Raw genomic sequence first — 25,120 nt, forward strand, 5'->3', positions numbered from 1 at the left:
AAAAGCCAATTGTATAATTGTTATGTTGTATTTATTGAGCCATCGCTTTCGATGCGCGTGATCTCCAGAAGATGAATGGTGTGTCCGCCCATAAACTCCAGCATATCCACTCCCGACTCCTTGCCAATGTCCTCCATGCTAATGGGTAAAGCCTGCAGCTTCCACTTCTTGAGCAGCGCCTCGATAGACCAGTCGGCGCTCCGCTCCTGGTATGTGAATATAAATTTGGCCCCGGCATTTCGCTCCAGCAGAAAGGCGACTGTGACCACGATATCCTCGAACACGCTGGGATCGTAGAAGCAGTCTGCTGCAATGATAAGGTCCAGAGGCGGCAGACGGAACACGCTGTTCAGCAGCAGGCCCCAACTCAGGCCCACCACATCGATGTCAACCCCCGGCTGCAGTTGATTGGCCAGGCAGGACTTTCGGATATGGGCCAGAGACTTGGGCAGAATGCAATTGTCAGTAAGTACCACTTGGGCGCGGCACTTGGCCGCCAGGATGCCAGGCAGGGCGGTGCCGCTCCCCAGCTCCAGGATGCGCTTGCCCGCCAGTGTCTGTCTGCGCTCCCACAGGAAGTGGGCTAAAATTGGTGCGCAGGGCCATGTGTAGAAGGAGTAGGCTCCCTGAAGCAGCTGTAGGCGGATTTCAGATACTTTAGTTACTACACGAACTCCTGGTTCTAAGGATTACCTCAGGTATTTTGATCTCAAGTCGCTCGGCGGGTGATCCGCTGAAGACAAACTTGCGGATATGCTCGGCAGTGGCTGTGGCCGCCACAATGTCATTGTCCTCGCTGCCGCTCTTCATGTGGAAACGCATCTTAGCTCAAGCATGCAGGAGTATTACTGTTTTCATTAAACTGCAGCTATTTTTCAGAGTTTTGTTTACAACCTGTTTGATTAGCGATGCCACTTCGTTGCGATAACTTAATCGATAAGTTTGAGGTGAGCGAAGCAAATAGTGACCGGGTGTTCCAATGGTTACTTCAGTATCAGTTTACATTTTGGGCCACCATTTTATTTTAAGTTTCAATTAAAAACGTTTATGGGTATGCCAACTAGTGCAGATTTTTTAAAAGCATCCCAATATAAAGTAGTTGCAGGTGAGCGCTCCTCTAAGTTAAATTCTCGTGACCGCGACTGCTGCTGACTGATGACAAGTGTACGAGTAATCGAATATCGCCCATCTCGTATGATCACTGTGAAGTTTTGATTTTCCGATTGCCATGGAGGGATTCAGATTCTTGGAAGAATGAGCTCCGTAAATAAAATAAAGCTAAACGAGATCAACAAGATGGACTCCTGGGGAAACTGGGAGCGGTGCGGGAATTTGGGACAGGGCGGATTCGGCCAGGTGATCCATTGGCGAAACCGGACTACGGGCCGTGAAATTGGTGAGCTATAAGCACCTTATGGGCTAACACAAATATACTATAAATATTTTTATGATTTTCTTTTTTGCAATCACACACATTACCAGACCCCCCACCCCCCACCAGCCATACTCATAAACATTTACATTTTTTGTTGTTCTTTCTATATATCCAAATCATAAAACCTTAAAAAATAACATACATGTTTGCTGCCCAACAATTCCTAGAAACGGAGCTGAGGCAAGCGTTTCCGGGTGGTCCACTGATATAGGGCTCGAGTTTTGCGCGTTTGGTGTGTGGTCTCCGCATGAGATATGTCGCTTATAGCCGTTCGGCTGAGTTAACCGATATCGCAGATATTTTAAACGTCAGTCTTAAGTGTTTTTTTTATTTTCCACATAGCCACCAAGCACTTCAAGGTGTTGGAGTCCCTGGGCGCCGATCAGCAAGTCAAGTTCAGCGAGCGTTGGAACAAGGAGCTGAACTGGTCTCGTCAGTTTAAAAGTCCCCACATTGTGGCTGGCGTGATCCTGGACAACGAGGATCCGGAATTTTTGAAGTACCTGAATGACATGCACAGTGTTGAGTTACCTGTGATTGTGCTGGAATACTGTAATGGTGGAGACGTGAGGAAGCGTCTACAGAGCCCGGAGAATGCTAATGGTCTGACGGAGTTCGAGGTGCGGCAGATCCTGGCAGCTCTACGTCAGGCCCTACATTTTCTGCACTCGGTGTGTGGGATTTGCCACCGCGATTTGAAGCCGGACAATATAGTAATCCAACGAGGAGTTGATGGCAAGAAAGTCTATAAGCTAACCGATTTCGGACTCGCTCGAGGAACTCCCGACCAGACCATGGTGCAGAGCGTGGTGGGCACCCGACATTACTTCGCCCCAGAAGTGGTAGAAAAGGGTTTTTACAACTCGACCGTGGATTTCTGGTCCTTCGGAGTAATTGCCTATGAGCTGGTCACTGGTGAGCTGCCCTTCATCCCCCATCAAAACCTTAAAAACATTGTAGTCAATCTGATAAAAAAGCCTGCCGGATGCATTGCTATCACAGAGGATCCGGAGGATAATACTCGTTTCGTGAATCAGTTTAAACTGCCACAGGAGCACCATCTGTCGCGGCCCTGGGCTGCTGAGTTCACGAAATGGCTGCGCAGCCCGCTAAACTCAAACTACAAGGAACGCGGTCTACTAGCAGCTAATGAAGTTCCAGTCGTCTTCGATGACCTGGACAAAATACTCAATATGAATGTGCTAACTATTTTTGCTGTTAACTACTGCAAACGACTTGAGTATGCGGTCTCTGCAGAGATGACTATGAAGGAACTAATTGGCTTGATTGTCCGGGACACCGGAATGGACGAAAAGGATATGTACTTCGTGCTGCCCACTTCCCATCCGCACAAAACGGTTACGCCTGAAAGTACGCCTTTGCAGCTGTATGTGGAGGAGTGGAGTGACACAAGCAAAGATTCACGAAAGTGGACTAAGTGCAGCAATCCACCTGTGATGTTGTACATCTTCCAGGTCAAGACAGAGTGTGAATACAATGCACCTGAACCCATTCTATCAATTCTTGCTCGAAAGTTTATCGCTAATAAATTTAAGACGGCGGAAAGATGGCTGCAAAACCGTGTTGTCTTGGATATGCTCTACGTGCTTACCAAGGAGCAAGCAAGATACGAAATGCTCGTGTCAGGAATAAACGAGCGTGCGCTGTCGTTGGAAGACGAAATGATGGAAAATTCGTTCATCATAGACAGCATCGATAAGCAGCGTATCATAATCTCCTTTGCCTGCGATCAGCTAAAAAGTTTGCTAAAAGAAGCCCAAGCAAAGATTCCGTCCCGTCAGGTAGCAATTCTTACTATTCTCCTTAATCCTTTAGTAATTCAGTTTTTTTTCAGCTTATCAGCAGTGCACAGTTGGAGAAGCTTAACCGAAATTATGAAATCATTATACAAAGTGCCAAATCAATTAGGTCTTACTTGGAATCCTGCTTGCGTGAAGCCAAGGTCATGGTTAAAACCACCAATCAACTACGGAAAGAAGTTTGCGGGAAAGACATATTCGATTGGTAAGGTATTTATATCAAATGACCACCTCAATATAATGCAGCTTTTTTGTTTTTAATTTCTTAGGACTCGATTTTATAAGGAATACGTCTGCAATGGTGCGGTAATTTCGCCATCAGAGTTGAATAATGTCGCCGAGCAATTCGCAAGCACTCGTTTCAAGTTATATAAAAAGGGCGAGGCTAGAAATCTGTCCAAGTCTATCGATCACATGCACTACTTATATTTTAAGACCAAGGAGTCCATCCCGGTCCTTGAACAACAATTTTGCGACATCAAGGAGGAGATATTTCAGCTTAACTTGCAGATGTTGATGCCAGCCTCCAACACACAACCTCCGAAGCTTGAACTAAGTGCAGCGATGGACCGCCTGGCTATAAGCTCTGGCTCAACCAGCTCGGATCCATTTGACTCTCTACGCACGATAAACGCTATCGAAGCGGCAGAAAGGATTAACAACATGTAAGTTAATATTGAAAACTGTTAAAAATTTACTAATAAATGATTTGGTTTACAGGCTTGTTCATGAAATGAAAATTGATCACTATTAGTCTGCATTCTGGTCGACCATACATTTTAATTTGATTTCAATCAAAATCGCATGAATATTTGTCCATTCGAAATCATACAAATATGAATTTCGATCTTATTTTGTTATCGTCCGCTTACCCAATTAATTAGCTTTATTAGTTTCATAGAATCTTCGCATGTTCTCATTTTAAAACGATTTTTTATTTGTTTAGTAAACTGTGTTACGAACATTGAAATAAATGACAAACCTTTTTTAAAATTGGAGTATTTTTACTAGCTACGCTTTTTTTTCACTACTTAAATTCTGTTCGCGGTATCGTGAAATGGTACACTTGGATTTCATCTGCTTTCCAGATGTCTATTTTCCTATATCAATACTTGCTATATATTTAATCCACAGTAGATTATATAAGTGTATGACATATATATATATATTTACATTACATACAGACCGCTTAATTTCTGAATAAACAGCTGTATATAGCTTGGCTTGGTCAATTGAAATAAAACTTGCTGAGGATTGCAATGTCACGGGAAATTGCACATGCGGCAGAACAGAGAATTAGTCGGCTTTTGGCCATGCCAGACGTGGCTATAAAAGCGAATCGAGCAGCTGGGCAGCCACCATAAGCCGAAAGCCGGTGACCACTGCCAGAGCTTCAAGGAGATCGCAAGGATACAGGAAATGAACCAATACAGTTTGACAGGCTTGCTTTTGGTCCTAGGAGTAGTACTACATGTAGAGTGGACAACAGCCAAACCTCCAAACAAAATGCCGGATCAGCTGCGTACGTAAATCAAATTGTCTTTCTTATATTTTACTAACAATCGCGTGAGTATAGTGATATTTAAAAAATTTAACAATTTATTATTTTAAATGGGAACAATAGAATAAGTAAAATAATTTTGTTGCTTCGCCCCTTTAGCATCCTTTCTTAAGGTATGCCATCGCAATGCACCCGACCTAGACACCTGCGTTAGAGAATCCTATGAGGAACTGCGTCCACGGCTTATAGAAGGTATACCAGAGCTATATATACCTGCCATGGAGCCGCTGGTTGTGCCCCAGGTCAAGATGGACCAGGACTCCGGGGCCATCTACTTGCACTCAGTGTACCGAAACGTCAAAGTCACAGGCATCTCAAAGCACACGGTCAATGAGCTGCGTCTGGAGCCGTCAAAACTCAAGTTCATTTTGTCTCTGACCTTCCCAAAGCTGCATATGGAATCGGACTACAGCATTAAGGTCAGTAGAGATGTATGAATATTGTCTTTTCAACAATTTAAACTTAATTGACTTAACTAAAACTGTTCTATTATTTTAGGGAAAAATTATGATGATGCCACTTTTGGGCGATGGCCACTGCAATGTGGATCTCGGTAAGCTAGAAGAGCCAAGTCTTTATAGTCTATATATACTTATTTGTAATATTCCTGCAGTTAACATCACCATGCGAACCGAGCTGATTGGACAGGAGTACAAAAAGAATGGAGCCAACTTTTTGAAGATCAACACTGTGAAAGTTAAGTACGAGCTATCTGATGTCCACATTCATCTGGATAACCTTTTCAACGGGGACAAAGCTTTGGGCGATCGCATGAACGAGTTCCTCAACGAGAACTGGAAGGCACTGGCCGAGGAAGTGCGTCCGTTGATGACCAAGGCGCTGGTGGACATTTTGAGGGCCTCCGTGGATAAATTGTTTGCTTCTTTTAGCTACGATGATCTGCTTCCCAAGTAAAATATCGAGTGAAGCCATTTTTTTTTTCTATCTTACTGATTTAATCGTAGTACAAACAGTAGCCTACAAATTAAGTAGACAGTTAAAAGCGAAATAAATTATATATATAATACAAAAACGGCGGACATGGTCCTCAAGATCACTAAACCAGCCACAGTTTGGTGGGCATCTTGGAGAAGACATTGTTCCACAGCCCATGAAAGATGTCTGCCAGTCCCAGCTCCAAGTCTGGACGCAGCTCTGCTATCACCTCCTTGCCGTTTTGATTCAGAAAGGAGTTAATCGATGCCGCCAGAATTTCGTTTCCGTTGAATAGGTTCTTCAGGTGTATTCTCATGGCGCCCACATCGAAGCCCACCTTCATTTCATCGATATGGATGATCTCGTCGCCCGTGCGGGTCTCGTTCCGTAGCGAGATCCTTGTGTACACGGTTGTGTGTACGTTCTTCAGCGCCATAGCCACGTCTCCACTGCCCACAAGGGGCAGAAGTAGGATATTTCCCTTCAGGTTGTACTTCGCCCTGATCCTAAGCCTTGGAAGCTCCAGCTCGAAATTTAGCAATCGCCGCTCCAGATCCAAGCTAGAGTGCAGCGGAGGGAAATTATTGGGCTTGTTATTAGCTATTTGGTGTTTAGTGAGTTATATTTAATTACCTGGCTCGTCGCACAGTCGCGTTGGACGGTCCTCGGATTACCAGGTCCTGAAATCCTCCGGAGAGCACCAGATTGCCGCTGCCCTTGGACACCGACACCTGGTCAATGTTTAGGGGCTCAAAGCTCTTTACGCCGATCTCCGGAATGCCAGCGGCTAGTGCCGGAAAGCATCCCTCGAAGAGCTGCCGAAAGCACTTGTCCTCGTTCGGATTGGAGCGTTTGCACGTCTGCAGCCACGGGGCTGTGAGGCAAAGGATTGGTTTATACATTTCATTTCATAAATTTGGTCTTTCATGTTCACTCTATGTTTTATATACGATCTACTTACGCCTCTCCTGCAACGGGAGCTTGTCGTTGACAATTTCGCGAGTATACGCCCCGTGGGTGCCTGTTATCAGATAACTCAGACCGAAAACACTCAAACTAACGGCCAACTTCCAATATGTTGTGCTAATAACCATGTTTACAGGCAAACGAAACTAAATCAAGTTGTATCCTTGCGATCGACACTTTAATCCGTGGCGTAAAATCAGCTATCCGTTGAGCGCGACCGTTGGCGACGATGGCTCGAGACCAAGTGGCGGGATAGCCAAGAGAAAAGTCGAACGAAACCATCAAAGGCCAAGATGGCCAACAATAGTTGTGTTTTTCGTTCGCTGCTTTTGCGGCCAGTTTTACATACACTTTTTTTGGCTTTACGAATTCCGCGATTTCGGTACTACCCGTTTATCCGCCTGTCAAGTGACCACTGGAAAAAGTAGATAAAAAAGGTTTTCAAAGCAATGCACTTTTGAGGAATTGATTTTTATTAAAATATTGCTTATGATTATCATTGATATCCATTAAGTGAAATATGTAGCATACGTTTTGGTGTTTAAAAGAATTGTTCTTTCTACAGAATAAGTCACGTTTAAATGAATAGTAACGACACTAATTTATTAAATTACCTCATTTGAAAAATTGCGTAGAAAAGAAAGCTATTTTATTATAGTTATTGCCCAATGTGTGAGCGATTAAATTTATATAAGCCATTCAAGCCGTTGAGCTTCATCGGTTTTAATTGCTGCAGAAGTACTATGCCAACTTTCCCAAGTGTAGTGCACATGAAGCCCCAACACTTGACCGAATATTTGGGATGTTTTATTTGTTGTATTGATATTTGTGCCTTAAATTTTACTTTCGTTTGCCGCATAAACGCCACCGGTTCCCAGGTTGTTTATGTTTATGAATGTTGCGCCACACACACGCCATACATATGTATGTACATATATATGGCCTGGCCTGCTTCGGGCTCCACCATGGTGGAGCAGAGCTCCCCCGAAGTTGTTCACCTGTTGACTACTTCTGGTATTACGCAGACGCAACTCGATCGCAACGGGAGTTGGAGTTGTCTGCCTGGGATAGTCGACGCCGCCATGCCCCTTCATTGTCACGGGTGTTGTCCGGTTTTCGGACTCTTCGTGCTCCAATGCCTCGGGCCACCGATGCCCACAATCTCCCCTTCCATGTGGCGCTTGTCGCGTGTAGTCTGGTTGCAAGTTTCTGTTACGCAGTCTCCCCAATTAATACTTAGCCTAGAGGTGGCCCACAAACTTGGCTCGTGAAGGCATAGTTGATGAATCAAACCCCCTCGTAATTGAGCCATGAAAATACATTGCGTGACAATAAGTAGCATTCATTTTCATTGGCTATTAACATTTTTTTACCACTCTTTTGTAGACCTTAAATTTAGAAATGAAAAACAAAGTTCAAAATGTTGTATTTTTACCTTTTCTCACGCTTGCATCTCCAAAACCCATTTGTCATTGGGGAAGTCACTTAATTGCCGCAGTTTACGAAAACGTGAATATGCAAATTCAACTGTTATGTGAATTATAATTATTATTATAATCTTTCTCCCCCAAGGTTTCAATGTTGCATGCTGTGACAATAACCGAATATCCAAAATATCATCCATGTTCATCTCTCTCGGGTTTTTGGGCTTACAAGTTGCGTGCAGAAATTACCAAAAATTCGTGTCTGCGGATTGCGATATCTTAAATTGAAGCTGCTTCCTTACCGACTAGCCCATACAAACAATATAAACAAAATCCAGCCGAGATTGAACAGCTGTCGAACCGGCAAAAGTTGTCCCACTCGTGAAGCCTGTGATTGCGCAACGTTCGGCTGAATGATTAACCAGCGTTTTATTTTCTTTAAACGCCAAACAAACGAGTTTAATGTTCGTATTGATTTTTTTTGTATTTATGTTTTATTGGCGTTTATTTTCACACTTGTCGGTGCATTCCTGGTTTTTTTCAATACTGCCAGCTTGCCAGAGCAAGTGATGCAATCACCCGTCTCCATCACTTTTTGCGGTATATATTTTTTTTTAGCAAAGTCATAAAGGCAAAGAAAACAAATAATTGCATGGGCTTTCCCATGGCTTTTGGCTAATCCGCACCTGATCACGTGCAATTGGCGCCAAGGGGTCAATAGCTTCGATTGGGCTTGTTAAATTGGCACCTTGGCAGGCAGATCACGCCTGTGTGATTTGGTTGCTTATCACCTGGCTGATGGTACATTTTGACACTCTGACATTGACCAACTAGCCCGTTAGTGATTATTGTGAAAATGTATAAGCAAATTGGCAACGGTAACAGAAACACTATTTTACTGATTTGCAGTTCACTTGGACTTTAAATATTTTCGCTGGCGGCATACAAATAGTTATTACGTTGTAAAAATGCTTCAGTGCTGTTTAGTAGCATTCATATGTAAAGTAAATATGTAAGGTAGAGTGAAGCCGCGCTTGAAAGTAGGCAACGCTTTTTTCCAACTTAACCTCTGTTAAAAGCTCACAGATATGATAAAACTACTTCGTCAGTAGAACAGGACGGAATACACAATTTTGACCAAAAACGATTTGAATTTTCAGTGTATTCAGTTTTGATATGCAGACTTATACGTTTTATATATCAAATCCACAAAGAAGTAATACTAAAATCACTGCATAATTTAATACAATCTTTATTTAGCGTTCATATTGAATGGGATCAGAGCTACGATATTAATTCTAGACTTCTACATAGGCCTACTGCTAAATGTTCTATTAAGTGGGTTGGTGGGGAAGTGCGGAATACACATAAAATATTTAAGCTACTTGAACAAGATAATGTTTATGATAAGGACCTAAATGGAACTACACTATAAACGAAGCGATAATCAATATCTGTACACACACATAAAACTTGATGGATAAGCACATACATATAGACGTAGATTTGTACAACAAGAATTGCTATTAGTTATTTACAAGATATAAAAACTAAGTGCCATTCAGGCAGCTCTTAAACTAGAAAAGCCCCATTTGCGACCCGAAATTCAATTAAACTTAGCTAATTCAGGGGAAAATACGTCACAGAAAGGCACACAATTAGCTAAACTTAATTAAACGAAATTGCAAACGAGGCCGAGTAGTACTAATGTCTAAAGTCTTTTCAATGCCATGATTCCAAGGAAGGCTTCAAGTGAGGGTGCAGTTTTGGAGGAGGAGGAGATCACATCACAGAGCCAGTGTCCAGAGCCCAGAGTTCTAACCTTACGAGGTGGCCATCAGTTTGGCTGCCTGGATGACGTTGTGCTGGTGATGGTAGCCAGCCAGTTCACTGGCCGCTCCGCCTGCCATGGCCGTTGTGGTAGCAGCTCCTCCGAGCGCACCGAAGGTTCCTCCAAAGTAGCAGTTGTTCACATAGTCGTAGTTGGTGGCACTCGCCTCTGTCTTCACCCCGTAGGCGGCGACAGCGGCAGCGGCATGGAAATGATGATGGGCCGCCGCCGCCGTCACATGGTGTCCATGGGATCCGCCGAGGTGGTGGTGGTGCTGGTAATGGGGCGAGGGAGTTCCGTTGCTCAGGGCCGGCGTCTCCGCACTGTGCGATGTGTAGGCAGACGCATTGCCTCCGCCGGAACTGCTGCCGGGCGTGTAGAGCTGCGTTCCTGCCGCTCCGTGAAGCTGGCGGGCACTCAGCTGTGCCTGTCCAGAGGATGGAGTCATGCTGTGGCCATGTTGCTGGTGCTGCTGCTGCGTCGTCGCCTGTCCGTAAAGGGGAAAGCATTGTTGGTGTGCCGATTGCTGCTGCTGCTGTTGCTGTTGTTGTTGCTGTTGCTGCTGCTGCTGCTGCGCGCTGTGATGTCCCATCAAGGTGCTACCACTGCTGGTGCTGCTCTTCATATCCGTGTGCAGCTTACTGAGGCTATGGCGCTCCAAGCTGAGCGAGGGTTTGAGATCTGTAGATGGGCAAAAGGTGATGAGTGAGTGTCTGGTTAAATCTAGACTGCTTCCTCTCATGCTCCACTTACCATGCTCCTCCTTGCACTCCTTGATGGCCTCCAAAGTGGAGCCTGTTCCGGATCCAGTGCCCGCTCCTCCCGCCGAACCGCTGCCGGTTTTCTTGGGCTTTCGCTTCCTGGTCTGAATGCCATCCTTCCTCATGGCCAGTGGTCTGTTAACACCGTGCAACTTGTAGTACAGTCCGCAGGCATTGCACACGGGTTCGCCATCGTTGTTGCGCCTCCAAAGTGTGGTGGTCCGAGTGCCGCAGTTGGTGCAGCACAAGCCCATCCTCCGGGTGGCAGTCTAAGGTGAGGAGAACGCATATTAGCACTTAAGTCTTGTGATGATGGACGGGGTCTACTCACTGCACTCACCAGGCGCTTGCTAGGCTTGATCAGCGGCCGGTTCATTCCGTTCATCTTGTGGTACAGTCCGCAGGCGTTGCACAGATAGTGTCCGGTTCCATCCCGTCGCCACAACGGCGTCGATATGGCACCGCAATTGACGCACTCGCGTCCCTCGCCAAACTGGAAGTCCATGGCGCTCTCGTAGGGCGAGGATCTTTGGAAGCCCGACGGATCGTAGGCACTGCGCCACGAGCCCATCATCACGGCGGCGTTTGGCGAGTAGAACTGTGCATGCGCCGATCCGAATCCTTCCGTGGTCCAGGCATTCTGCGCCGCAGCGCTTCCGAAATGCGCGGCCACGTGGTTGTACTGTCGGTTGGATGGCACGTAAACGGGAGCGTTTACCGCCTGCTGGTGATAGCCGGACACACCGACTCCGACTCCGGCGCTAGCCGCACTACCGGCGGCAGCCAGGTCCGTGTATGCCGCAACGGCGCTACTGTGGTACATCTTGACGGCGGCGGCGTGGGTGGCAGAAGCGGATGCGGATGTGGATGCAGAGGCAGCCGACAGCGTCACGTTCTGATAGTCGCCGCTGAAGTGGGGATAGTCGCGAGTCGACTGCTGATCCGATGTGGACTGAAAGCATAAAGGACAAGCATATATAAACTTTATGTTAAAAATAATGTTCTAATTGAAAAATATATTTAAAATATATAAATAAAATATATAATAAAAATGGGTGTCGCATGTCCATAATGTAAATGTATTACATTTGAATTAAATATACTGCTTTAAATTCGCAGAATATTATGTTGCTAATAACTTAAAAGTAATGACCATTTAAGGTAGGACATCTTTCAGAGATCATCTGCCCTTCCATCCCTTTAAATCCCTCTCCCAACTCCCTGTTCCATCTCTTTCCTTCAGGGACTGCCATTGGATGCTCTGCCACTTGGGCAACTCCCCTTGCTTGGCAGCCATTTTGGATTCGGTTCTTGCTGCAGCTCCTGCGGCTGCTCAACACCCCTGCTCCGAACGTTGCCCCCTCCTCCACGCTGGAACTCGTTTTCCCGGACTGCGCCCTTTCGAGTTGGCAACTCGAGTTAATGGCGCTCTCAGCGTCTTGCATCTCCACACTGCTCGTGTATCTCGGGCATCCGTGAGTTTGTGCATCTGTATCTTTGGCTTCGCAGCACTTATCTGGTGCGTAGGCACTTCGATTTCTGGGGGGAGATGGAGGGACATGCCATAAAGTGTCATTTGAAGGCACTGGGTACATACTTTGAAATAAAAAAATATTGGGAAGTACGCATATATTTGATTTCATGAAGAAGCTGTGGAATAGGTATACATCTAATAACAATTTAAATGTACTATTGCAAAATAATTTCAAGCTTAATCAATCCATTGTAAATTCAGCGAAACAATTGCTTTTTATTTCACCACAGTTTTTCATTGTTCATTCAACATTTTTGCACCAAATGAGGGAAATGTTTTCAAGTGGCGTTGGCTGTTTTCCCCCACATACACTTATATTTGTATTCCTATTTCAGAAAAGTTCAACAGCCAAAGAATCAAAAGCGCGGGCAAAATAATAAAAAAAAAAACAATAACGTAACTCGACAGCGATCATCGAAATCTGTGCTTCACATCGCTTTCAATTAAGGCGCCAATTGCATATTTTTATTTATGCGGATATATTCCAATATATTTTTAAATTGCCTTTACAGCCAGCCCAAAAAAAAATCGAAAAAAGAGGGGAAACATTTGACGTCTTTATCTTATCCCACAAATTTAATGCGATGATGTATGAAATTTTTAATTTTTCTCATTCACATTGCCTCTTGGGGGCCGCAAATAAATTTTACTTGCAAACAGATGGCCACTTAAGGGGCGGGGTATTCGGAATGGCAAAGTTTGGCAATATTCATGAAATTAAAAATTTTAAATGCAGTTGAATGTAATTGCTGGCAGGCAAGTTGTTGGGCAAGAATTTACTGCAATGGATTAGTGGATTAAAATGCCGTCGGCAACATAGATTTAGTATAAGACAATTCGAAGGTACGTTTAGTACCTATCTCTAGTTAATTCTAAATATGTAAAATATCTAAACATAAATAGAAATATATTTTATTGTTTTGAATGGAAGTACTTAAATTATTCTTATCAGTTCTCATAATCACCCTTAAGATCCTTTTGTTGTGTATATGTACATCGTTATAGTACATTTATTTTTAAAATATATAGCTATTTAATTTGCACATTAGTTTTTAGCAATTAACCAGCTTTAATTTCCCAAAGCAAAATCAAACTGGGATAATCCATCTGATTGATCGAGTGCAACGTGACGTATGAGCAATAATATTTAAGACTCAACACGCAACTGTCAAAACAAATTAATTGCGTGCATAGAAGGCAGGGGAGGGAGGGGGGATAGGTGAGTATCGGTGCATCATTTTCGGCTGCAACTACCCAAATTCCAGCGGAGCCTGCGTGCGAAAGGGACGGCGCGACGGTGGCAATCAAAGAGTTGACCACGCGTGCATAATGACGTCGCTCCCTTCAGAAGATCACTCGATCAAAGGAGCGCCGAGTGAGAGATGCGATGGCGATGGAGTCAAAGTCGGATTGGAAGTTGCAGGGCGAGATCAAAGGAGGCGGCGACCACACGAAAAATTGTCAACAAGCCGGTCGAAGGCAAAGCGATGAGAGGGGTTCTTACCTTTAGTACGGGTCGAAGGGATCATGACGTATGGGATACCAATGGGCGAGTCGGGGAGAGGACGCTTGGCGCTTATTAAAAAGCGATCAGCAAAAGGGACAAGCCGCGAAATCCCCCAAAGGAGGCGAGGAATTCAAATTAACAGCCATAAAAAATCAATTTAAAAAAGTGCACTTAGCGAAGTTATTGTCGGAAAAGTGCTAAAATGTTAATATATATGTACATACGTGTAAGATTCTTTTCACAAAATTAATTTATACGAATCATATTTTCTTTGAGGTAAATCGAATATATTTTATTTGAAAATACGATTGAATTTATTTCAAGTGTAGAGCAGACGTGAATCAAAAGAGGATACCGAAACCTATAGCTATACCAAGTATAACGTTAATAATTTGTCACCGCAAATGAAGGAACAAAAACAAACAGAGAAAACCACTTGAGCGGGAATGGCCGCGCAAAACAACAAACAAAACAAAGGCCGAGGAGTCAGAACCAGGATGAGAAGAAGGAACCCATGGTGGAGGGGGCCCGGCGGATAAGTGGAGGACGAGGATGAGCGGCGCTTTGAGTGCTTGTATCTTGTTTTCATCCCGCTCTTAAGCTGGCGCTCTGCCGTCAAGTGGCGGATCCTGTTTTCCACTCACCACTGCTCACCGCTCCTCGCCACTTCAGCCACCTCCACTTGACTCATTCATTCATTGATCTTCGCTATTCCTGGCTCTCACCGTGCTTTCTACTGCCCCTTTCTTCCCACTCCCGCTCCGCGGATCCTTCACCAAGCTGGTGACTTGTTTCAATTTTGGATTTTGTTTTGGCCTAATCGCTAAGCCATTTAAGTTTGCCGCCTGTCGAGGCTCATTTCATCTAAGGATAGTCGTTTTACTACAACTAATTGATGCAAGTAGATTAAGGAGTTATTAATGTCGATGCGATTCAAATCAACTTTATGAAACTGATCAACTTTTCAGCGGTATCTAGGGAAACTAAAGTAGAGTCTTTAAGAAGTATTTACGCTTCTTAGGAAACTAAATAATACCATACACATGTATATAAAATCTACTATTACTCGTATTAGAAATTAAAACAAAAATGTTCTTAAAGGAATAATGCTTCAAAATTGATTATTTAACGTTTAACATAGTCTTATATCAACATACTTCTAATTATCAACATAGTGCCAATTTAAAAAGTAGTTTTTATGATTGAAAGACTACATCAAGTTCGGAACACGATATGCCAGCCCAAAAAAGAAGCTGTAGCACAAGTTCGGTGGCATATTAACAAAAACGTGAAAAACTTGGAGTAAACTTACATCGCCGTCACTCAGTAAGATGCCCATGATTTATGGCCGAAAAATTCGCGATCGCAGCTCGTTTTTAGAATGATTAATGGGCCACGCAAGCAGCTCAGTTCAAGTTGAGGTTGAAACCGATTCGGATTTAGCTTCCGATTTCGATATATTCGATTTGATACGATTCTGCTTTACAGCTAGTTATGTTATTGATATGGACGTTAATAAATAATCGTATCACCAATGCATTCAGATTAATTGCAACAAGCTCCGAAATGTTTTATTGCACTTTTGCACGACGTTTGTTTATTATTTATTTGTCATTTTATGGGCCTTGTTGTAAGACATTTGATTAATGTGGCCTATAAAGCGATAAATTTCGTTTTAATCCATTTACGAGCACTTAACCGATTCCGGTGCTTTTGTCTCTGTTTTCTTAACTTTCGTTGTCTCTTGTTTAATTGTATTTTGGAGAGCGAGAGCACAACGATCCGACTTCCTTGAGGCGAACAAACAAACTAAAAAACGACCCGGAGTAAACAAAAACTTAATCCCAAATATCCAGATCCAGTTCCATCCGTTGCCGTTGGCGCTGACGTCGACGCCGACTGCGGCGCTGGCAGCGGAACGGCAAGAAGTCAACGGCAACAACATAAAAAGTCAATTTCATCAATGGGCAGTCCGTCGTCATCGCGCCTCTCTTTCCCGCTCCCCTCGTCCACTGCCGCAATGTCACCCAATCGCCACGAGTGTGAGCGGGATGCACTTGGCTGACAGGTAAAAATTTGTAGGTGCATTTCGGTACGCAGACGCTGGCAGCGACGTCGGCAGCGGCGCTGACTCGAAAATTAGTCAATTTCATGTAAGTCTTGAAAAATGATGTCCCGCACACTTGAGCCGGGAAATCGAGGCAGGTCCGCACTTGAGACCGGAGAACGGTAGGCACTCTACCACTCGTCTTTCCTAATCCGCTTTTCCAGACCCCGATCCCGAATCCTATACCATTTCTTATCCTATTCTTACACAGAGAGAAAAGGCATAGAAGATGTAAACTAATATATGCAAATAAGTATTCTTAAAATATATTATATTTTGAATATAAAAATCGAAATGTTTTTCCTTAACTAAGAGATAAGTATCTATCTTTTTTCAAATTAAGAAACCTACTGTAGATACTTTTGTGAATACATACAATTTATTTCATCTAAATATTCATTTGAAGTTGATATAATTTTTGCTGCGTGTATAAGAAATCAGAAAACCGAGGCGATATTGTGGGCACTGTAGGTCCAGCCCATTGTCAGCAGCTCATTATATGGACTGGGCGTGTGTCTATCCCCGAGAAAGGATCACAGGATCTGGACAGGCTCGAATTAATTGATCGCTCAGTCCCGTGTGTGCTTGTGTTTATATAGCTCCTAATGGTAGGCGATAAATTCAGATGACTCAAATTGCAAGTAGGGCTAGGGGAATCACAATTTATTGTTGGAAAATGGATTGACTGAATACCTATCCATAAGTAACTTAATGGGGTTATACGCGACTTTCATACGTAAAGATAAAATAGTCTGAATAATGTTTTTTTACGATGATTAAATAACAAATATATGAAATAGCACACATAGAAGCATGGAACAGTTTTACTATTTACTGCATAACAAATGAATATTAGGAATTGAATATTAGGAAATAAATTAAATACATAAAAGTGCTAAAAATACCATTATGTAATGCCATATTAGGGCAAAACCTTTAATGAACTCTAGATTTCAATTCGTCAATTCCTAAGCCATTAGTTTCCTGATTCAGAGCCGCAGATCGACCACAAATCACTCGCAAAGCAAACGGAGACCCCAGGAGTCGTCATTAATCAAGCAATTTGCCTTAGTTTCTGGCAATCGGCCAAAACAAGAAAAGGTTCTCGCTGAGCGAAAGAGCGACCAGGTTCACTCCATTAAAATGCAAAGCATAGGTGGCAGAAAAGGAAGGAGAACAAAAGCAGGGTGAGGAAAGTCAGTCACAAAGCCAGTCCATGGTGGTAGGTAGGAGATGATGTCAAAACAAAAACCGCAGGGATGGGCTTTTCGGTGGAGGAACGCGGCGCAGGCGGACATGCGCATATTTCAATCCGCGCTGACACATCCTGCTGCGCTAATGGACCTTAATTTGTGAACAGCTTTATATATCATGCGCCAGACCGTTAATGTGATCATCCACACGATCTGAAAGCGACTGCGAACTTGAAGCTGGAGTTGGCGATAAAGTTTTTATGTGGCTTATCGAACGGAATGGGGCTGGCACGCGCTTTCCTGGAAATTGGAAAAACTGTCGGGGGAAAGGCTCTGGAGAAAGTGCAGGAGAGCCACTCGCAGGCCCATTCCGAGCCCATTGATAACGTGCAGACAAATGATAATTGTCCCGGCTCCACTCTAATCCTTTTCCAGCCATGGAAAAACCTTTCAATTGACTTCGTTCTCGGGGTCGGGGAAATGTCGCCAGAATTTTCAAAGTGGCGTCACCGCTTATCCGCCCCGGCCGACCCCTTTCTCCGACTATCTCCTGCCCCCGCTCGAAGGGAACCCAGTGGAGTCTAACTCTCGGGTACTTTGCATCTCGATGATCACAATTCCCATTGATCGTCATCGCCATCATCGACGTCTTTCTACCCCGCTCGCTGGGTACATGGATCTCCCTCTCGGCAAAGATGAAAGCGATCTTTATTGGTTTTTGTAGTGATTTTAAGTGGATTTGTGGTTCGATTCTTAATGCCGAAGTGCGCCAGGCCAGCCTCGGATTCAGAGATCCAGAGATTCGGATTCAACCTCAACCTCCGTGGCCGTGGCAGCGATGTCTCTGCGGTTATATCGTTTTTATTCAAATTTGTATGTTTATTTCTTTCTTTATGCGTAATTATGAGAATCTTCCAGCTGTCGTCGGCAGACGAAGACATACTTGGCCCACGGCTGTTGAGTGTTTTAGGTCGTTTGAGGCTTGTAATTATGGACTTTGGTTCGTCTTTAATGTCGCAAATGCATCTAGCCGAGGGAGTAAGGATGGAGGTTCAGATGAGCAGGGTTCTTTGATCGCATTTTCATCACAACTTGGGAAAGGCCAATGCGGCTATTGACGAGATATCGGGCGAACTTTAGTGAGGAGAAAGCGTTTTATGAGTATTTGCAGTCATCATGACATATTTTAATACTTTTTAGAATTATTTAAAGTTATTAAAAATAATTATAGGACATTAATAGATCTGAATTTGTTGGTACTTAATAGGACTAAATAGCATTGACTTCTTATCACAAATTTCACATATATCAAAGCACTCCAAATGTAAACTAGTTTTTATTTACTGCTAGAAAAGTTTAGTTATTTTCCTAGCGCCACGAAAGTTGCGATCTGGTTTCGTTATCGCAGTACCATTAGGGGCTCTTTTTTAACAACCGCTGGCGTTACTCATCAAAGTAACTCCCCGGGCTCCAGTTTTCATTGCGCCAACCCCACTTGCTCCCCAGCCCCCCTCCTCCTTTGTCAGCCCGCACTCAATTCAAGGAGGCACTTGACATGGCAACTAAAACGCAGTTGAAGTGCGACGGCTACTTACAAATTGCCGAACAACAAAAAAACGCAGAGCTAGCAAAGAACTCAATTTGAATATGGAAAGATAAGTGAGCCCCCAGCCCCTCTCCGTAATGATTGTTCCAATCGCTGATTTTTAGTGTGTGTCAGTCTATAAACATCGCTTTGGATAGAGGCGCATTAATGCTTATCACCGTGCCTTCGGCAGGGAACTGATGGCGGAAATGGGGACTTATTGCAACTCTGGTACTGATAATACTACATTTGGCTGTGCATTTTGTTTTATAATTAATTACAAGGGAGATACGCGTATCCGTGTTCGGTGAGCGCACTCTTATGTTGGCCCATTTTTTGTCAGTTTTCCATGGAGCGTGTGAATAACGAAAGACTCAAGCAACGAACTTTATTCGGTTGTCCTTAGTGGCCAGCATAGATGGCGTCTAAATCGGATATATTTGATCTCCGCTGTTATAACGATACCAAGGAGGTGTCCCCATTTCTCCCTGATATTATTTTCTACACTGAGAAAAATTCAATCACTCTTAGGTAACTGAATGTTAAGTAAAATTATGAAAATGTTTAAGATTTCATAAGTATTATCGCTGTGCGAAGGCAGTGACAAGTTTTCGGCACGCGGTCCGACATATTCAGATTCTCGAGGAATTTGCCTCGAATGTGTCTCTCGATTGGGCCCCCACTCCGCCGCTCGTTCCGTCGGCTCCTGAGCAAAGCTCTTAAGTGTCTTGGCGTCGGCGCGGCTTATGTCTTCACGTCTCGCTCCCTCTTGGGTGACATTTACATTTGTGAGATCAGAGAGAAACACGCGGAGAAAGAGGGGGGCCGCGGGGAATTAATTGCTGTGGAAAAATCAAGATTTAATCGGCGCTCTTGACTGTGAAAAGATGTCGCCTAATTTTCTCTAGCCTTTAATTAATTAATTATGGCCACCTAATGACGAAGAAGGCCAATGTACATTCGGGAGTATTCGAAAGTTTTTTTATTAGCCTTTGACGCCGACCCGAGCCACAGATGAACTTTAAGCCTGAGAAATATCACGAGAAGGTTCAACTGCAGGCGGTATCGAAATCAGTTTTCTCCAGCAGAATTTATTGTTGGAGCTCGAGCACCACAGCATCCCCTAAGACCCACCGATAAGTGCGGAGATTACGCCTCCCTTGCGTGGGTTCCGCAAGGCCCCGATTGGATAAATCCGCCTTGATAGCAATATCGCCATGAATAAGGCGAGCTTATCGGACTGACTCTTTGTATTCAGACTAAAAATTATACCATATATGATTTATGTGGAAGTGCGATAGGAATTTAATCTTGAGCCACTGGTAAACAATATTTGCGGATAAGGATTGGAGAACAGTGACCGAATGTTTTGATTCAAGTGCTTCACATGGATCCGAGAAATATTATTATTCATACATAAAAAAAAACAAAAATGATCTGCAGACTATTTCCTAATAACAACATTCAAAAACAACGAATGATTTATTGAAATAATATGTACTTAAAGAAATTCTGTTAGTAGGTTTTCAATGTTTTCAGAATCTCCTCAAAATATAGCGCATATAACCCACACAGCAAGCAGCTCAGACTGCTGACGCCAAGTTCCCGGCTACCGAGAAGTACCAGGACCTCGCCAGGATCTCCTATCTGCTGGTCGGGTCCTTGGCTAACACGCAATTAGCCGTCGTCTCGCAGGGCACGGCAGGACTTCCATGACGGTGGGTCAATGGGTCTCCAGTCCAGGGCTGTACTTCCTATTGGGCTCGGTGTTTCTGGCCCGTTGACCTGCTCGATGCAAAGTGCTGCCAGGGCATTTATCATCCGCCTGCCAGTTGTTTCTGCCGCCGATACACTTTCCACTTGCGTGCTGCATTCTCGGAGCCGGCTCTACCTGAATGAATATGGTTATGGATATGTCTACATGCCGGGTTCAGTTCAGTTTGGTCTACTTGGGATTGTGCTGTGTGGGCTGGTGGTCAGCTTGGCGAGCGAGTGTTGAAATTGCATAATTAGGTTGGGCTGTGCTGTTTGCGTTTTAACCAAGTTTGCCTGGGGGTTGCCGAGCAGAGTTGCCATGTCGCTTTAGAAAATTAAGAAAATATTTATTTCTGAGCCGTTGACCTTTTATTCAAAGTTACGGGAAAAAATGAATGCATTACTATATTATACAAGCACAAGTCAGAAATAACTTGAACTTAGAAATGTAATACTTCTGTATGCAAATATTTTCGTACTCTGAAGATATATTTTGGTTCAACGCTTTGATTCTACTGTAGTAGATATCGAATAATAATGATTCGGGTGCCTGGTAACCCTACCTCTCGATGACCTTTGACTTGGCCTCGCCAGGCAATTTGGGTTAGGATTTATGATGCAATTCCCAAAATATTCTTTCGGGCCATAGCTGGAGACAAAGTCAGAGCCATTTAACTAGTTTTGTTTTGCCTTTTTTCCTGATGCTTGAAGCCAATTTCAGTTTTATGGGTTTCTGTTGGTCTCATAAAAGTGTCATAAATTAAAAGGCGCTTAAACACGCACACAGATCCATCCAAAAACCCACTGCAAATGGACGGAATAGGGATCATGTAACCTGTGCCACTGGTCACACGCAGCGCTTTTGACTCATGACCTCCTCCGATGGCATGGAAGGGCATGAGATTGGCTAGCCTTTGGCCTGCTTTTATGGCCCCTACGGACTTGCCCTTACTGTTTTCCACCTAATGATTTTATGGCACTTTTTGCAATATTTTCCTGCGTTCGGGAATCTGCCGTCATGTTGTGTCATTGTCAACACAGTCCGGCCCTATGGGATTCCATTCTCCGGCCTCTCGGATGTCTGGGTCATCCATTCTGTTGTCCAGTTAGTGGTGGCGCCAGCAGTTAATTGCTTTATGGAATGGCACTTGTTAGTGCCTTGAGAAAAACGACAAATTCGTGGCCTCTGCTCGGAAGTGAAAGTGTAGCAAAGGGTTGCAAGGTAACTAATTGGTCTGGTGAAGGATAAGTTTAAAAATGATAGGGTTGTCAAGGTTTTAACAGCTCAAGGACTATTGTGCACCTATATCGCGATTAGATATACTAAAGCGTGTATTTATTTATCAAGATTTTTTTTTCCATTTTCCATGGCTTTTCCTAGGAATTGACAATTCTCCTTAATTGTTAAGTCCCAATCCCTATTTTGCACCAAATTAACAATATTACCATTACCATTACCATTATAGTATTGTAGACTTTGTTTGCAAAATATAAATATACCCGCAGAGAATATTACATATCTATGTATACCACAAATTGTAGACGATAAGACCACTTTAAGTGAAACCAAAAGATCGATTAAGTCTGTTCAAGATGCCTAATTGTAGCCAAGCCATTTCATTTCTTTTCTTTCTTTCTAAAACCCCCTCGCCCCTTCTTTGTCAGCTGCTTACACCTTGCTCTAATTTATGTGCATTACCAAAGAGTTTTGGCCATGTTTCGAGCGGAGAGGAGTCGAGACCCTAATGAATAGTGATACCAGTTAATGTTAATGTTAATTCGAATGTTAATGACTGCCGTCCGTTGTTCTCGCAAGTTTTGCGCTGGAGTCTTTTGTTGGGGTTGGCCCGAGTCGGCAATATATGTATCTGCAGTGCAATTGTGCGAGTAATTATGCCAACTACTGGCACTGCAAGTGAGTGTTGAAAAATTCATGAAACAAGAGCCAGTTTTTCACTGTTTTCAACGGCTTTTAGCACTCGACTGCCGTTTGGCTGGCTCCCATCAATAACGGGCAAGCAAATGGAAGTCTGAAAGATTTTTGACACTTGGTCTTTCAAAGGGGAGCTAATCGAAACAAAACTGCACTCATGTCAACTGCCAATGGACGCCAAGTTCATATCAAAACCTCCCCGGCGACAACCCCTTTCCTTTGCTCTCTGACAGCTCAAAAGTTGATCTGAAATTTATGGCATTGCTATATTTTATGGCAGTTAATGCCAGAATATAAAACGCAAGCGCATAAATTACAATTCAATTAAATTATTGATAAATACAACAATGCCCGCGGCAGTATAAATTTGATATATGCCCAGCCGCTAATGGCACCATCGAAAATGATTTAGTTGCCAATTTTTGTTTGGAAATCCAAATTTACGATCCTTTCACCCCGTTGGCTTCTGGGTATCTGAAAATGCATCTGAATTGACTTCCACCAGCTTTGTCATAGACTATCGCGAACGAGTTTATTTATTTAGATCGTTATCTTACGCAGTCTTTACATGTTCAACATTAGTCCCATGCTAATTTCATTGTTGATCCATAAAGATTGTGTTGTAGTCGAGCTTTAGCTTAGCTAATTGATATAGCAGATCATATTGCTTATGTCTAATTTAAGCTGTAACTGTTCTCACACAAAGTTGCAGTTCGCCAATCATTGAAATAGATCATTGAATGGCACTTAACAGCGGTCTAATGATTCGCCACTGGAGTTGAAACCAGTTTCTTAATTTTCTGATGCTCAAACAAATGGGGATGTAAAAATAAAGACGTTTTCGTAAGCAAGAATTATAGAAGAATTTCTTCATTGTTCATTAGCTATAATTATAAGATCCTTGAAGTTTTTTAAGTTAGTTGAATTCCAAGAAGGATTTTTTGAATCTTCATTCATGTGATGTGAACTTTGTACTCCGTTTTTATAACATATGTTAGGTATTAAATTAAAATTAGTAATAGCCAATTAACTCAGATGCTTTAAAATAAATTTCAACTTACATTATTCAGTGTATAAACAGAGAATATCTTCTCTTTTCTGTCCGTTTGATTCGTCTGCGTATCTCCAATGGTTTTGTGTAATTTATGCTAATCAAGATTCGTATGCCAATTGGCAGTTATGGCACTTAATGGCCTCTTTGTTGGGCGGTTAAACAGAAATGTAAACTGCTTTTAAATCGCATTTATTGTTTTCACAGCAATCGTTTTGTGAGTTTTTGTTATGTGTGCGCGGTTTTGATTTGATTTTGAATGCCGGAGTCCAAATAAAAGCGCCACAAATCACACGAAATCCACAAATATTTGATGGGTATGAACAAAAAGGCAAAGATCACAGATCACTCACACATACACTATTGCTTTCGGCAGCTATTCAGTTAGCTAAAGATGGCCAATGAAACGGCGGATGTGAGAACCGAAACCCGCTTAATTAATCAAAATGCGAGCTATTAAAAACGGTCAGTTTTCCAGTTTTCAATTGATGGATGATAGCTGTTATAGATCACTACTATTTTTGCTTTTTGGCGACGGCAATTCGCGTTTCGCTCGCTTCATTCGCTGCGTTTCGCGTGTCGCGCATAAACGTTCGGAATCCAACTGAAGGCAAGGAATTTCAAATTCGACGGGGACTCCTTGTCGCGGCGCCTGCAGCAGTGTGTGTGCGCGTTCTGATTGGAATGGGGAAACTGTGGCACACACTGACGTGGTATACGGTCACACACGCGCGTTTCTTTTGGGCTTCCGGTTGGATGTGCGCTGAGAGAGCGACTGACTGCACTCTCGCGGGCAAACAAACGGGTTTTCCATACGCACGCACACACACTCACGCTCGCTATCGATATAAAAGTGGGTGTTGCCTTGCCATCGCGTGCTCTCCCTCTCTCTCTCTCACGCTTAGCAGGCCGTCCTGCTAGCTCGCTCTCTTACTTAATCAAAATGTGGCCATATTAAAGTTAGCTTGATTTGCTGTTTAGATATTGGTGAGCGAAAGAGCGAGAGAGATGAGAGCCAGAGAGAGACAGCGTGACTCTCTGGGGACAGCCCACTTTGTGCTGGCTAACGCGGCGTATGCGCAATGTCTCCCCTTCGCCGTTTAAGCCCATTATATGCGCTAATAAATGGAATAAATTACCAATATCAAAGCCATAAGCCAAGACTCCTTTTTCCGCTGGTAAAATCCACACTTTATGTGCTCTTTAATTGGCACCTTCATAACTCTTCTCCCATCGCAATTAACAGCCATGCTATATACACTTACTTATATATACTTACATATATGCGAGTTCGTACTAGTACTGGCCTGCAATTTATAGGTTTAACGCCCACTTTTGATTTATTTATCAGATAATGTCTTCATTAAGTTGATGCCATTTACATACATTCAATCGGAACGAACTTTAGAGGTGAGAATAAACAAAATCTTTCTGATTTACAAATTAGTTGTGCCATTCATTTGTCATAATGCAGATAAAGCAATCAGTTAACGCTGGTTTCGATGAATAAATTTTAATTACTACGCTGCAAAAAGATTTCTATACGAAAATTATGTGGTTGCAAGTTACATACGTTGACTTATGGGGTTGAAGATTATAAACGATTTGTTGTTATTATTTATAATGACTAACTTTATCGTGCAATAATTAAAATCACTTCATAAATGATTTCTATTGAAAAACAGCCACAAAAGATGAATTATAAACTTGTTCATCTTTGG

At 43.2% G+C, this 25,120-nt stretch overlaps 5 protein-coding genes across 7 annotated transcripts; 2 read left to right on the forward strand and 3 right to left on the reverse strand.

The window, feature by feature from the left end:
- Window positions 1-12: 12 nt before the first annotated feature.
- Window positions 13-923, reverse strand: LOC117144966 (methyltransferase-like protein 23). The gene is made up of 2 exons (XM_033310426.1): window positions 694-923; window positions 13-635 (listed from the first exon to the last, which is right to left on the reverse strand). The coding sequence occupies exons 1-2, from the start codon at window positions 820-822 to the stop codon at window positions 21-23; spliced, it is 744 nt and encodes a 247-aa protein (XP_033166317.1). The 5' UTR covers window positions 823-923; the 3' UTR covers window positions 13-20.
- A 265-nt stretch (window positions 924-1,188) lies between these two features.
- On the forward strand, window positions 1,189-4,248 carry LOC117144963 (inhibitor of nuclear factor kappa-B kinase subunit beta). The gene is made up of 5 exons (XM_033310422.1): window positions 1,189-1,396; window positions 1,778-3,237; window positions 3,291-3,460; window positions 3,525-3,920; window positions 3,976-4,248. The coding sequence occupies exons 1-5, from the start codon at window positions 1,255-1,257 to the stop codon at window positions 4,007-4,009; spliced, it is 2,202 nt and encodes a 733-aa protein (XP_033166313.1). The 5' UTR covers window positions 1,189-1,254; the 3' UTR covers window positions 4,010-4,248.
- A 350-nt stretch (window positions 4,249-4,598) lies between these two features.
- LOC117144965 (protein takeout) lies at window positions 4,599-5,786 on the forward strand. The gene is made up of 4 exons (XM_033310425.1): window positions 4,599-4,777; window positions 4,916-5,235; window positions 5,315-5,369; window positions 5,430-5,786. Exons 1-4 carry the CDS (start codon window positions 4,675-4,677, stop codon window positions 5,729-5,731), a joined length of 780 nt encoding a protein of 259 aa, XP_033166316.1. The 5' UTR covers window positions 4,599-4,674; the 3' UTR covers window positions 5,732-5,786.
- A 27-nt stretch (window positions 5,787-5,813) lies between these two features.
- Window positions 5,814-6,949, reverse strand: LOC117144964 (circadian clock-controlled protein). The gene is made up of 3 exons (XM_033310423.1): window positions 6,714-6,949; window positions 6,386-6,626; window positions 5,814-6,312 (listed from the first exon to the last, which is right to left on the reverse strand). The coding sequence occupies exons 1-3, from the start codon at window positions 6,844-6,846 to the stop codon at window positions 5,874-5,876; spliced, it is 813 nt and encodes a 270-aa protein (XP_033166314.1). The 5' UTR covers window positions 6,847-6,949; the 3' UTR covers window positions 5,814-5,873.
- A 2,427-nt stretch (window positions 6,950-9,376) lies between these two features.
- On the reverse strand, window positions 9,377-24,116 carry LOC117142493 (GATA-binding factor A). Of its 3 annotated transcripts, none has more exons than XM_033306521.1 (4): window positions 15,088-15,583; window positions 11,075-11,686; window positions 10,727-11,003; window positions 9,377-10,654 (listed from the first exon to the last, which is right to left on the reverse strand). In XM_033306521.1, exons 1-4 carry the CDS (start codon window positions 15,112-15,114, stop codon window positions 9,966-9,968), a joined length of 1,605 nt encoding a protein of 534 aa, XP_033162412.1. In that variant the 5' UTR covers window positions 15,115-15,583; the 3' UTR covers window positions 9,377-9,965. The 3 variants fall into 3 exon arrangements, with proteins under 3 accessions (XP_033162412.1, XP_033162411.1, XP_033162413.1); XM_033306520.1 differs by having other exon boundaries at window positions 11,066-11,686; window positions 15,088-15,582; XM_033306522.1 differs by lacking the exon at window positions 15,088-15,583 and adding an exon at window positions 23,410-24,116 and having other exon boundaries at window positions 9,379-10,654; window positions 11,066-11,686.
- Window positions 24,117-25,120: the final 1,004 nt, after the last annotated feature.

Source organism: Drosophila mauritiana, chromosome 3R, assembly GCF_004382145.1.
Source record: "Drosophila mauritiana strain mau12 chromosome 3R, ASM438214v1, whole genome shotgun sequence".
Classification (NCBI taxonomy): domain Eukaryota; kingdom Metazoa; phylum Arthropoda; class Insecta; order Diptera; family Drosophilidae; genus Drosophila; species Drosophila mauritiana.